Source organism: Mastomys coucha, unplaced genomic scaffold (assembly GCF_008632895.1).
Source record: "Mastomys coucha isolate ucsf_1 unplaced genomic scaffold, UCSF_Mcou_1 pScaffold17, whole genome shotgun sequence".
NCBI classification, from domain to species: Eukaryota; Metazoa; Chordata; class Mammalia; order Rodentia; family Muridae; genus Mastomys; species Mastomys coucha.
This window is the reverse complement of record NW_022196899.1, coordinates 20,399,464-20,414,886: the sequence shown is the minus strand read 5'-3', so window position 1 is coordinate 20,414,886 and position 15,423 is coordinate 20,399,464. Positions and strand designations below refer to the sequence as shown.

At 42.9% G+C, this 15,423-nt stretch overlaps 1 protein-coding gene across 1 annotated transcript in view; it reads left to right on the top strand.

The window, feature by feature from the left end:
- Positions 1-5,955: 5,955 nt before the first annotated feature.
- Positions 5,956-15,423, top strand: part of LOC116094883 (histone H3.3-like) — a 26,444-nt gene continuing 16,976 nt past the window's right edge. Inside the window, exon 1 of the mRNA XM_031376282.1 lies at positions 5,956-6,166. Coding sequence (XP_031232142.1) covers positions 5,956-6,166 — 211 coding nt within the window. The remainder of the gene's footprint in view (positions 6,167-15,423) is intronic.

The following is a 15,423-nucleotide window of genomic DNA, read 5'->3' as shown; positions in this document are numbered from 1 at the left end:
GTATAGTCCTTGGTTGGTGGTTGAGTCCCTGGCAGCTCTGAGGGTACTAGTTAGTTCATATTGTTGTTGACAGATGTATTTTCTAAATAGATGTCTATAGGGCTTATAGAGATAGAGAGACAAAGACCAAGACTTCGTAGTCAAATGTAGGTGAGTGAAAACTACCAACAAGCACAAAGTACAAAATAATGTCAACATAAGAAAAATGTTGACAGGTGGTGGTGGCACATGCCTTTAATCCCAGCACTTGGGAGGTAGAGGCAGGTGGATTTCTGAGTTTGAGGCAAGCCTGGTCTACAGAATGAGCTCCAGGACAGCCAGGGCTACACAGAGAAACCCTGTCTCAAAAAAACAAAAAAAAAAAAAACAAAAAAAAAAAAAAAAAAAGAGTCCTGTGAATAAATTGTACAATCGTACAGATAAGCTCCAGGAGGCAAAAACATATTTTTCCATAGAGACATATAAACCATAGCCAGCTGTACTGAATAACCTGAAGTGAACTCACCCTGACCCAGCACACCTGGGAGGGACACGGAAGTGCATTCCAAGAACAGTTCTGTGTTCTGAAGACAACGAGGTCACGAAACTCTTGACTTGCCTTCTTGGAGTTTTCTCACAAGCTCTCAGAATTCCCCTCCCGTGACTCCATTTTTGGCCGTGTTCTGACAAAGGTTATCGTGTTTGAAGGGTAATTTTGGTCCATGGTTCTTTGCTTACTCTAGCAGGGCTTTGCTCCTTGGGGAATGTACTCTATAATCTGTGAACCCTTTTCTTTGGAAAGAGTACTTTTCAAGACAGCCAGGGCTGTCTCGTTCTGTCAGGGATGCTGTGAGGACAGACACTCCTTTTAAGTTTTTGGTAGGAGTTCATCAGCGTTCCACCATGTTAGTTTCTCTTCTTGTTGCTATGAGAAAATACCTGACTAAAATGACAGATGGACAGACAGACAGACAATGGAAGGTGGGAAGGAAAGAAGGGAGGAAGGAAGGAATGAAGGAAGGTTTTGTTTTGTCTCATAGTTTGGAGAGACATAGTCCATCGCTATGGTAGGGAGGCACAGCTGATGGAGCATGACACAGTTGGTCATGTTACGTCAGGAAGCAGAGAGAGATGACTGATATTCAGCTTCCTTTCTGTTTGTTTGTTTGTTTGTTTGCTTGTTTGTATCAGTACCCCAGCTTATGTGATTGTTTTGTCCATATTCAGGGTCATGCTCCATATTTAGTCAAAATCTTCCTGAATACACTCTGTAGATAGACTCAGAGGTGTTTCCACATGTCTCCAAATCCAGTCAAGTTGATATGGGATGATTAACCACTGGGAAGCAAGTTGGTCGGACTTGACACAAGGTCTATCCACCTGTATGTCGTTTTTAGGAATTTACTCTGAAGACTTTCTCAAAGCACAATAATAGTTAGGGTGAAGTTATATGTTCTAGCATTATTTGTAATTGTAAGGCATCAGGAGCAACATAAATTCTGATCCATAGGATGGTAGTTGAATAGCTTCTAATGCACACAAGGGAGTGCCATGTTCCTGTGAAGAAGAATGAGCAAGACCACAGTGAATGGAGATGAAGTAATTGCTAGGTGTTAGTAAGTGGCAAACAAACTAACAATGACAACAAAACCCAAAATCTCACCAAAAATATATCTAGCATGCTTCTCTTCATGTGAGAAACATGGATACAGAAATGTAAGGAGAACACATCTGTGCAAGAGAAATAGAATCAAAGATAAACAATAAGCTAGGTGTTGACTACTTAGAGATGCTGGCGGGGGAAGGGTATGGGAAGGAGCTGGGCGAGTGGTAAAGTGGGAGGGATGCTTCTCTGATTTTTCTTGTAAATACAGGCCTATTAGAACTGCGGCGCTGGTGTTAGAAACACATACATTTCCCTCGCCAAATAGTTACAGTCGAGGAGAGAAACACAAAGTGGAATGTAATCAGTAAAACATGAGCCTGGCTGTTGTTAGCCTCGGAACTATTCCCCAGGCTCTTAAGCTCCCAGCCCCCAGCTTTTGCTGCTGTTTTGATGGCGGTGGAGCCTGAGAGAGCCGAGTCTGAGAGGGTGGGGCCTGAAAGGGTGGAGCCTGAGAGGGCGGAGTCTGGCTGCTGGAAGCAGGTGAGAAGGGGTGGGAGCAGCAGCAAGCTCTGCTTCCTCGTCAGTTGCCATGGGAGGAGTCTTCCCACATTCTCCCCACTTCCACGTCTTCCCTGCCAGAATGGATTGAAAATGCTCAGAGGCTAAGCCAAAATAAACCCTTCCACACTTAAAACATTTCTTTTATTTTTTTTAAGATTTATTTATTTATATCATGTATATGAGTACACTGTAGCTGGACAGATGGTTGTGAGCCATCATGTGGTTGCTGAGTATTGAACTCAGGACCTCTGCTCATTCTGGCCCTGCTCACTCCAGCCTAAAGATTTTATATATATATATATATATATGTATATATATATATATATAATAAATGTAAAAAATTATATATATAATTATATATAATATATATATATAATAAATGTAAAAATATGTTATATATATATGTATATATATATATATAAAGACTTATCTATTATTATATACCAGAAGAGGGCATCAGATCTCATTACAAATAGTTGTGAGCCACCTCGTGGTTGCTGGGATTTGAACATGTGGTCGCTGGGATTTGAACTTGGGACCTTCGGAAGAGCTGTCAGTGCTCTTAACCACTGAGCCATTTTACCAGCCCTGAACTGTTTCTGTTAGTATTCTGGTCATAGTGACACAAACTAATTAATATACTGGCTGCGTTACAAATGGGTGTCATAATCATACTGAAGAACAAAAGGACTCATTTAACTTGGAAAACAACACTTTGCCTGGATAACATGAGATGAAAGATGAGGAGAGTTGTATACAAATACAGGGAGCCAGTCAGTAAATTTGTTTCCTATAGGCATAGCCTGGTAATCACACAGCTACACGGATACTCGTTTTGAATCTATCATTGATGATGGGAGAAGAGTCTCCTGTTGTTGGAAAAAGGAATTACAGATAAAGATGGGAGAAGAGAACGGACTTCATTGTGTTGGCTTTGAATCAGAAGAATTTCTCTCTCTCTCTCTCTCTCTCTCTCTCTCTCTCTCTCTCCACACGCGCGCGCGCACACACACACACACACACACACACACACACACACACATATACTTCCTAGCTTTGTCTACTGAGAGGGCCCGGGAGAAACAATAATCTAACAGTCATGAGCACACTTGATGATATAATATTGGTTTGTAAACACTATTTTCCAATAAAAGGAACCAGGGCTCCTTGGCAATGTGGTTGGCTTGAGAGCTAGGGAGAGATAACATTAAATACGAGATAGAACAGCTTGTGGCATCAGAAAGTAAGAAACAGGCAAGGAGAACATGTCACTGGGGTATGAGGGTTGCTGCTAGGCCCAAATGGGAAGAACTGAATAACAATACATACAAGTTTAAAGTTGAATTCTAACCAATAAAATAAAATCATTGAAACCACGTGGGCCTAAATAAATAATGAAAACAAACAAATAATGGGGTGGGGAGGAGGAGTGGGAAAGTTCAGGTCTTTCCTATAGAAAAACAATCTACTACACAAAGACAGAAGGCATCCTGGGAATGCAGTACTTACCAGGTAAGTGCAGCTGTAAGAACCACTAATGTCAGGAAGGCGGAAGTCACAGGGAAATTGTGTGTGGGCAAACCTCAACACACAGCCATCACTGATGTGGGAGGTCACTTGCAGGTACTGCTCAGCCAGTGATCAAGGTGGACACTACCAACGTTGTGAACTCAACTCATTTACCCTTGCATGTGCTCTGAGGAAAGGAAACAATTTACGCAGTATTCTTGTCCCGAAGGCTCAAAGTCATAAGAAAGCAGAAAGTAAAAGAAGTCCATGGTAAAGAACATTTTCCAAAATAGCCGACCAGGACTCCATTAAGAGTATGGAAGGACAAAGGAAGGCAGTGTGGAGAAGAAGAAGCTGCCTTGTGATGGGCCTTTGCTGACCTATGCAGCTCTTGTCTGCTGGACCTGGGGTCTGAGGACCTGGAAGAATGGGGCAGATTACAGTCTCACGCTGAAGACAGTTTCTGTGTACTTTTATACACAAATGTAACCAAGACAGTAATGATCCTTGTTGAAGTTCAGAAAAAAACATGTCATATTAACAGGGCAGCCCTTTCCCAGAACATTCTCAGGACAGACCAATTTAAAGACAATTACCTGGCACACACTATAGATTATGTCTAAGAAAGCATGAACACAAGGCAGAAGGCCATGTCTAGATTCAGGGTACACTGACCAGGTTGGGGTCTATAGCTATGTTCTGATATCCAACAAGAATCAAAATGTCCTAAAGTCAATGTAAGTGTTTGTCACAGGAAGCGTGAAATCAAGAAGAATCCAGGAAACATAACGTACCTGATGTAAAAGGCCCCCTGTCTTTTTCCTGGAGCCTCTCTCACAGTTCCCCCAAAGCACTGCTCACCATACATCCTTTTCTTGACCATGTTCCAGAAGTGATGCCTGGTAGGATCCCGGAAAAGAGACAGGTATTGGGTAGAAAATGGACACAGCTTACATAGGGTTTCCTTATTGGCATTGCTACCATGCTAATGTCTTGGTTTTGCTAATTACTCAAGTTATTAGTTATTAACACTGTGGAAAGGAGAGTAAATGGTACAAATGAATCCTGTGCTATTTTTTTTTAAAACAACATTGTAATTCTAAAATATTTTAAAATAAAAAGACAGGGTGTCATGTATTTAGAAGTCACTATGTAACTAAGGATGACCTTGAACTTCTGATTCTCTTACTTCCACCTGAGTGTTTCAGTTACAAAAATGCACCACCTCATCTATTCCTATGTAGTGCTGGGGTCAGAGCACAGGGCTGCGTGCATGGTAGATTCTACCATACACCAGGCTTAGACCAATTTAATTACAAATTGCATTGATGATAATTTATACGGTTAAAAACGTATAAAGTATCAGCCATGTGTCAGTTCTTAGTTTTTAACTAATTAAGTTTAGTTTATGGTTTTAATTTATAATACTTTTATATTAATTGATTGATCAATTTGTTGTGATGATAGGAATCAATTCCAAGGCCTTGTATGTGCTAGGAAAGTACCCAACCACTGAGCTACCTCTCCAGCCTTGATACAGCCTCTCCCCCATTGAGAGACTTTATTTGGGTGTGCCCATAAAGGTCAGAAAAGGGTGTTGGGTCCTCTGAAGCTGGAGTTACAGGTGATTTTGAGCTGCTGAACATTGGTGTTAGAGACAAAACTCCAGTTCTCTGAAAGAGCAGCAAGCTCTCTGAACTACAGAGCACTTGACATTGTCTTTTGATGCCATCAAATAAATAAGAGATGCATGGGATGGCTCCTGGCAAAATATAATGTAGTAACAGTAAATGTGTAAAAAAAAAAAAGTTAGGAATCTACTTTAAAATAATGATCAAAGTAAAGCATAGTGTATAGATAGTATAGGATGAATAGTATACTATCCATAAGTGTTATCTTTTGTCATTTAATAGAAATCTGTTGGGGCTGGTGAGGTGGCTCAGCGGGTAAGAGCACTGACTGCTCTTCCAAAGGTTCTGAGTTCGGATCCCAGCAACCACATGGTGGCTCACAACCACCCATAATGAGATATAATACCCTCTTCCGGTGCGTCTGAAGACAGCTACAGTGAATTACTCTGGATCGAGCTGGGACGGATCAAGCGGGCTGGAGCAAGTTGGGCCGGAGTGAGCGGGGCTGGCAGAGGTCCTGAGTTCAATTCCCAGCAGCCACATATGATAGCTCACGGCCATCTACACAGCTACTGTGCGCTCATACACATAAAATAAATAAAATAAATCTTTAATAAAAAAAAAGAATTCTGTGTACTACACTTTCCTGTGGCTGGCAGAGAAGTAGAGATGTTCATGCTCGCATCATTACAGATGTGGGAGGAGGCACGAATTGTGCTATGCGTGTGTGATGACCGTGACACCACCCCAGGCATTTGTCAGCTTCTTGATGTCATCATGACCTGCAACATCCTGTGTGGCATGGCTTGGAGTAGTGTGGGGACTGTGCGCACGGCTGTGAAACAGCTTCCTCATCCCGCAGACGTCAAATCCTGTGCCTGTAACAGAACAACTCCCCTCTGACCCTGTGTTGGTTTGAATAAGGATGGTCCCCAAAGACTCATAGGTTTGAATGCTTGGTCATCAGGGAGTGGGACTATTGGAAAGGATTAGGAGGTGTGGCCTTGTTGGAGGAAGTGTGCCTCTAGGAGTGCGTTTTGAGGTTCTAAGGACTCTAGCCAGGCCAGCAGTGGCTGTCTCTTTCTGCTGTCTGTGGATCCAGATATAGAATTATCAGCTCCTTCTCCAGCATCCCGTCTGCCCGCATGCCTCCGTGCTCCCTGCCATGACGACAGCGGACTAAACCTCGGAAACCGTAAGCCAGCCCCAACTAAACGCTTTCCTTTCTAGGAGTTGCTGTGGTCATGGAGTTCTTCACAGCACTAGATCTCTGACTGAGAAGGACCCTCTCCTTTAGCTCCTGCGAAACATCTGCCTTAGTTTAGTTTCCTGTTGCTATGGTAAAATGCTAATGAAGCCTAAGGGAAAGGGTTGATTGCCGGTCCCAGTTCAAGGATATAGTTCATCCTGGTAAGAGGTCAAAGGCAGCAGGAACTTGAAGCAGACCGCCACGTTGCATCTACCACGAGGAAGAAAGATGAATGCACGTGGCTGCTCAGTTCCAGGCCCTGTTATCATTTCTCTGGGATATGAACACAGAAGAGGGTTTGATGTATCATCTGGTACACATTTACTTTTTAATCCCAAAACGTATTATGTATTCAAAGAATACACCGTTGATAACTATATATGTATCTCTATGCAGACACAGAGCTATACAGAATGGGCCATAAGACACCCAGCTATCTGGGTGAATGTTTGGGGGCGGGTATTTTGTCTGTGAAGAGACTACTGGTATGTAGACTGGGGAGCTGAACAGAGCGCGCTGCCTTCCCTAGTGAGCAAAGCGATGGGAGGACTCCACCACCCCTGCCTGACTGCTTGCCTGAGTCACCAGTCTCCAGTCCTTGGCCCACGTTTTATACCACTGGACACTTTTGGTTCTTTCTGGACCTCAGTTGAATCTGTACCATTAGCCCTTTGTGTTCTAGCTTACAGAGAATTGATCGTGGAAGTTTAGATTTCACAACTGCATGAAGGAATCCTCTTTATTTCTCTACATACATACATATAGTCAATCTCTCTATATAAAGTCTGTATAAAACAACAAATCTCCACATTATATAGATAAGCCTAATGAACTGTGAGCTGCAATGACTTAAAATGAAGAAGCCATGGAAAATTTGGCAATAGTAAAAGTTTATGAGCATGTTACAACCAAAAATTAATTTGAAATCAAATTTATAATGAATCATTTCTGGCAAGTCTTACTGGTGCTGCATTGCGTGAACTCACTGCTGCCTTGGTTGTAAACACATGACATGCATACTTCACATTATACATGCCCTCAGGCCACATCACGTCTATAAATGCTGTCCAAAACACTTCGGGTCAGATTCAAGACTTGTTATTTTATATTGTATTTATGTGGAGCAGCATTGGCTGATATAAAAATCAAAATATCCACCGAGTCTAAGAAACAATGAAGATGCTTTATGTCCTGCAGTAGCAAATACTCAACAAACTTATTAATATCATTAGAATCCACATTTGCTTTTATATTAAACATTTTAAAAAGTTACTAATTTTATTTGATGTGTATGGCTGTTTTGCCTGCATGCATGCATGTGCACCATTTGCATTCAAGGGCTCTTGGAGCTTAGAAGTCCTTGGGCATTACCTCAAACTAGAGCTACCTGCGGCACTGTGTGGGTACTGAGAACCAAATCTGGGTCCTTTACAAGGTCAACAAGTGGTCTTACCGCTGAGTCATCTCTGCAGCCCCTGCTTTCATCTTTAATGTATGGTAAAATTATGTTCATCGAAGAATTGTTTTTTTTAAACTTTTATTGCATTATGATGAGAAAAGTTACATGATTTCCAAAGAATTGTTTTAAAGGTTGGGCTGAAGAGATGGCTCAGCAGCTAGGAGCATGTACTCACTGTTTGAATGCTTTGATTTCCAGTGACCAAGTCATGAAACTCACAACTGACTGCCTGTAACTCCAGATCCAGAGGGAAGAGGTGCTTCTGTCCTCCTGAGCACCCACAGTGAGATGCACACACACTAATGCACACACGCACATGTATACACTCACCTGTATATACACTCACATGCACACACTCATGCACATACTCACATGTACATTCATGCACACACTCACCTGCACACACTCACCTGCACACACTCACATGTACATACATGCACACACTCACGTGTACACACTCACATGCATACATTCACACATACACACATACACACACTCATGCACACACTCACATGCACATACTCATGCATACACTCACATGTACATACATGCACATACTCACATGTACACACTCACATGTACACACATGCACACTCACATGCACACTCACATGTACACACTCATATGTGCATACATGTACATACTCACATGCATACACTCACATGTACACACATGCACACACTCACGTGTACACACTCACATGCATACATTCATACGTACACACATATACACACTCATGCACACACTCACATGCACATACTCATGTATACACTCACATACACATACCTACACACACTCACATGCACACACCTGTACACACTCACATGTACACACTCACATACACACACATGCACATACTCATATGCACACACATTCACACACTCGTATTCACACACTCACATGCACACACTCACATATAAACACTCACACGTACATACATGCACACAATCACATGTACACACTCATGCACACACTCACATGTACACACATGCACACACAGAGTTCCCCTTCCTTTAAAAAGTAAGAATAAAATCTTTAAAAAAATTGTTTAAAAATAAAATTCTTTATACTTTCTTAAAAAGTAAAGTAAATATTTGATTTGTGCTTTTTTGAGGTACTTATATGTCTGGGGATCGTGTACATTTTCCCCAAGTAAAAAGGTATCATTAGAGGAGACATTCAAGAAGCTCTATTATACACAGGATAATTTCACACTGGATGTAGTGATGTACCACTTTAACCCCAGCAATCAGAAGGTAGAGGCTGAAGGATCAGGGAGTCGAGGGCGTCCTCTGCTGGACAGTGAGTTCAAGGCCAGCCTGGACAATGGGGGACTGAGTCTCAAAAAGACAAAAGAAACAAAAATGATATAGCCTCTCTCTGTACACTCCTTTAAAAACTTCATCTTTGAAGCCACACGTCACCATGATCTAGTTGTTAGCAGTAGGTCATTAGGTTCAACCCCACCTGAGAGAGTGGGGCTCTCAAGGACACAATCATCACAAAGTGAGTTTTAGAGGGTCTCAGAAGCCATTAACCTCAAACTGCAACAGGAAAGGCGCAAGGGAGAGTTAGGGCGGGGTGGGATTAGAAGACGGCCATTTGTAGCTGGAACCCATGGAGTAGATAGCATTGGTGACCATTTAGGCTCAGCTATGAAATTAAAGCCGATTAGTGTCTTGACGGCTAAAACCAAAGCAAGTATCACTCTAAAACTGCGCAGCTGAGATGGAAAACAACAACATTTAAGACCCATGCTGATAAGGCAAAGCTCAGGAGAAGGGAACTGGGGAGTGCTGGAGACAGCAGGATGATTAAGAGGGAGGACCATGGATACAGGAAGAAGTGGGCCTGGAGATCTGGGAAGCTGAGTAGAGGAGTTGGTCAAGGGCTTAGAAGCTTCAGGGCTCGGCAGGACTAGGTCTGCTGGAATGATTGAGATGGAAGAAAGGTGCTTGCGTAAAGACGGGGCATAGGCACTGCGAAGTGGAGACCCTGGCTTTTAGCCGTCAGAAGTCTAGACGGGAGTTTTGTTCTACCTCATCTCTGAGTCAGAGGTGACCTTGCAAGCTGTGACTATCTGAAATGGACAGTAAATTCCTGTTCTCCCATCCCCCGTTGAACACAAGGCTAAATCCTGGACGGTTTGCACAGAACTTCCTTGTAGGTACTCGCATGGTCTCCATTTCTTGAACACGTACTTGTTCATGTGAGCTCTGAAAACGGAATTCCATTTTCACAGTTGCAGATCACATGAACTGCATTACCCGTCAGCAGTCTCATAAATATTCAGCCATTGTACCTTTCCCCAAACAGCCAGAGATTTATTCATTAGACTGAATTGCAGTCTCACCCTTCTTTCCTGCTCCTTTGTAAGGAGAATGACAATATTTAGGCAGTTTTCGCAACCCCCCAGCCTTAAGGGAATGTAAACATAGGCATAATTGATTTTTCTGAACGTGCCTTGCTCCGCCTCCTGTTCCAGGGTTGTGTGCGTCATGGCTGGAATGACTGACAAATAGGCCCTGATTGCTAATTAGGAAATGGAATACATTAAAAGCATCGCACATCTATCCAGCTTGCTCACAGTGCAACCCCTGGAAATATGAAGCCTCTCAATGCTCTAGTGTTTGTTTAATTACCTACTTTCTTTTTCTTTGACCCAAACACGCACTAGCCGGAGTCTGGCAGGTCAGGGTGATCGATGGTTAAATGGCGGGCTCACTCTGCTCCACCTTGACTCATCTTTCCTCCCCGTGAGGTGAGGTGGCATTCTTCTTCAGAAAGCATTTCTTCCCATCATGTATTGGCTGAATAATGAAGGCTGCTGCTCTTATCCCTGCTTGAAGCCCAAATGTACAGGGTAATTTCACTTCAAGGATTGGTGAAATAGGCATTCCATCCTCTGCTTTTTTTCCAGACTCCAGAATAAAGAGGTCTTTTTGTATCAGAGCCCCTAATGGCAAGGCAAGACCCCTGGGGTTCCCATTCTTCCAGGCATCACCTCAGCAATCAGCCCGCGGCTCCAGAAGACGAGGCCATCTTTGCCTTTGTGTCTGAAATGAGAGTTCACCCCCCACCCCGGGAAATCTGTGGGCACCTGCAGCCTGAAAAGTGAACATTGATTTCCTTTCACCTTGTCACGGATCTGAATGTCACCTCAGAAAGTCTCAGGATTTAATTGATCTATGACAAGTTCATGGCAACCTCAGCCCCCTCTTGAATAATTAAGAAAATTAACGAGGTTGAAGGCAACTGGCAACCCTGAGAAGGGGGGATCATGAAGCATTTGAGTAGAACTCAAATCTTGCTAGTGCTTTTGACCTGCTCTACTTTGTCATTTGGATGTGGCTTGGAAGCATTCAAGAGAGCTAAACTATAATATTTGTGTGTGTGCGCGTGTGTTTTTTTCTTTTACTCCAAACTTGGCACTTTCTGAAGGTTGAGACTAACTGTATGTAGCTACTGGGAGAGCAACAGAAGGTTGAAACTTTGGATATGTGAAATGAATTCTGGGTTCCACCAAGAGTCTTCGTCCTTATAACAAATAGAGAAGGAAAGCCAGTCATTTGTACACTGATGGGACATTTATTATATATTCATTCTACACTGATTAATTACCCAGTAGACAAATTAGGCATGCTTGTGGGGCCCTGCAAAATATGGTATTATATTGTCTGCAACTTAGATTAAAATCATTTATGATCCATGCGTGTGTGTGTGTGTTTAGTTAGCCTAACTTACCTCCGGGGGCAGCTTGCTAATATTTGAAGTACCCTAATCAGAAAGCCGCACTTCAGGGGAGGCTAGTTAGCATTTGAAAGAGTTTAAATCAGGTACCTACTATCAATATAGATCTCTCGCTCATCTCAATTAGCACTAGAGGGTTTATTAAGGAGCCTGAGGGAGGTCAGCCATAATTTCAAGTTAGTCAAATACGCTATAGATTGGGTAGAAACCTGGCATCAGTGGCCTTGCATGGTGAACACATAAAAACCTAGTGCTCTTGACCTCAGGCTCTGCTGTTTTAAGACAAGCTGATTCCTGCTACTAGGATGCAACTGTATTTAGCTCGAGTGAGTCTGTCATGAAAGATGTTAGTTGCAGTGCTCATAAGAAGAAGGAGGGCATGATTATTCATGGAACCTATGAATTAAAGTTGTAACAGTGTGGATGGCTGGAAAACTGACAAAAGGAGGTGGGGAAATGGCTGCAATGGATAATGACCATGGAAGAGTCATGGAAACATCACTCAAGAAACCAGATTTTCAGAATGCTGTTTTTTTAGAAGCAGGAGAAGTTCCCATGTGGACGATTTGAAATTTCTGTGACTTCTACAAAATTGAAACTGGAAAAAATTTAAAAAACATTGATGACTGAGGAGAGAGCTTAGTGGTTAGGAGCAGCAGTTGTTCCTCTAGAGGACCCAGGTTCTATTCCCACGTGCTGGCTTACAACTGTCTGTAACTCCAGTCCTAGGGGATCTAATACCCTCTCCTGGCCTCAATGGGACTACATTTGATGTACACGCACACACACAGACATCCATACTCAGTTAATAAAAATAAGGTCAAAAGTTTTTAAAGTGATATGGTGGTAGTACAATATAGAGGAAGTTTAGTCCAGCAACATGGCTTCTCTGGGCAAGGGAATCACATCCGAAGACCTTGTAGGTCTACATGATCCAGCCAGAAAGCAGAGACAACCTAGGTTATAACATGATATGGCTGGAATGCAGACATGCCCTTAGTGTACACCTTTAATCCTTAACAATAACATTAAAGTTAGTTTGTAGAAGGAAGTAGCCATGTTTGAAAGTGATGTCTAATTAAGTAGCAGACAAAGTGATGAATCAGAGAAAGATTTGACAGAATGGATCAGAGATAGGGTACGCCCAACTCACTGAGAATGGTAGAGGAAAGAAAGGTTATGAAAGAGCAGTGCTGAGAGGGAGAGAGAAAGAGAGAGAGAGAGAAGGAGAGGGAGAGAGAGAGGGAGAGGGAGGGGAGGCAGTTTTACCTTGACAGTTTTACAAAGACAGGCTGCTGGCAAAGACAGAATGAGCCAGAGAAAGACCCAGAAGATTAGAACAAATGGCTGGAGTTAGTTTGAGGCCAAGCACAGCAATTCAGTGAGAAGCCCAGAGATGCCAGTTTGAATCAATCAGCCTGGAGAGGAGTTTTGAGCCAGAACAGCTGAGTTGAGCCAGCCACAAACAAACACCAACAACAACCCCACCTGGTGACACTGCTTGGGTAGGATTAGGAGGTGTGTCCTTGCTGGAGGAAGTGTGTCACTGGCAGCACATTTTGAGGTTTCACAAGCTTTGTGCCCCTTTCAATGAACTTCTTTTAGTTTTTGCTTCTGGTTAAAGATGCTGTGGTTAGTTAGCGGTTCCTGCTGCTGTGTCTCATGCTAGCTTCAGTGCATCCATTCTGCCATTATGACCAACTCTGTCCCTCTGGAATGATAATCCCCAGATAAACACTTCCTTCTATAAGTTGCTTTGGTCATGGTATTGTGTCACAACAATGCATGTATATATACATATATATTTGCTGCCTGGGGCTATGGAAGAAAACCCAGACATATACACTTAATGCATTCAACAAACACATTACTCATTTTCTATGCTCCAAATCGAAGTGAGCATAACTCTTGCCTTCAGTGTGGTTTCAGTAGTTGGCAAATGTAGATTAATGGGCACATTTAAAGTAGTTGGGATGGAGTCACTTAGGGAGGTTGTGGAAGTAAACATTTGGAAGCAGTGTCTTGTAGATAACTTACATCTTGGATGCAGGAGGAAGAAGGATGAATGACATCACTAGTAGATAAAAATGGGGAGTTAAGAAAAATAACTGGAGAATTGTGGCAGAATAGAGTTCCGCTGGCGGGACAGTCTTGGCCCCTTAACCTGCGGGAGAAATGGGGTTCTGGTACAGGTCGGCAAGACGTCGGTGAAGAAAAAATGCTAGACACAATACAAGGAAGTGCAGGATCTGAATGTATATTCTTAAAATTAAGCATCAAACCTTTATGGTCATTACAAATGAAAAAGAAAAGTCAGGCGGCTCAGTGGTCAAAGTACATCTGAGGCTATCTGAAAACACAATGGATCTAAAGCAGCAGCCTCCTCTTCAGGATGGGTACTGCACCCTCCGGGACTCTGAGTGCTTGGCCCATGTGGGCTCCTGCTGGTGAGCCAGCCAGGAGGGTGGAGGTTCAAATACTTTGAAGTCCTTCTTCTCGAAGCACAGCTCTCTTACACATACTACAGGCTCAAGGTCCAGCCCATCCTAGGTAAACACCCACTATTCTAATCTTCTGGGCTAGCATAAATATGCCTCAGGAGTCCCATTCTTACTAATTCCTAGGAGTGGCTCAGCTGCCATACATGACTGAAAATGAGGATTCTAATTGACCTTGCCCTGGGATTATCAACTTCTATTCAGTAAACTTCAATGCTGGACCTCCCTCATTACCTCCCTAAAAATGCCAGAGACAATTAGTCTGAATGTGTAACATTCCCTACGAAATTCCAAGCCAGGGTTCGGCTAAGATGTTGGAATATTGGTGAACAATGTCTAATTTTGTTTAGCTATTATAGTAAATCATATCTTGGTGGGCACCTAGCACATGGGACCTTCCATCTACTAATGCAAGGACAAATCTGGGTTACCTCTGAGTTAGAATGTCAACGAATGAATTCCAGAAGGCTGGTTTCCTTTGAATCTGTATGCCTCAGATCCGTGGTCAAGCTTTTGGGCCTGATACGCAGATTTCACTGGAGTGGGCATGGCAATAGAGAGGCAGGTGGATGTGGGGGACACGAGAAGGGGAGCCCCTCCACATGAAATTCACTTGAAGCCTTTCACCAGAAGAGAAACAGGAATTCTAGCACAATTACAAAGGCTCAAGGTCTCTCTCTTGTCCCAGCTGTAAACCTGCAATGTTCTTGGGATCTCACGAGAAACCCATTTATAGGGAAAGGGCATGCATTTGACTCCTTGTACCACATTTGTGGCTCCTGGGTTTTCTTTATCAAAGTATGATGTATTTCTATCCAAGGCATCCCTTGAGCCACCCTATAACCCTACTTATCAAAAGGAAGAGGTAAAGTGATGAGGGAGATGGTTCAGTGGTTAAGAGCAGTTACTGTTCTTGCAGAAGACCTGGGCTTGGTTCCTAGAATCCATATGGTGGCTCACAACTGCTAGTAACTCCAGTTCTATGTGCTCCTGTGTCTTCTTTGTTCTCCAAAGGCTTCTGCATGCACATGCTGCACATATACACACCCAGGCACACAGATAAATAAATACGTATTGAGAAAGAAAGTGACACACACAGAGAGAACCAGAGAGCCAGAGAGCCAGAGCCAGAGCTCTGGGAGGAGGAGGAGGAGGAGGAGGAGGAGGAGGAGGAGGAGAAG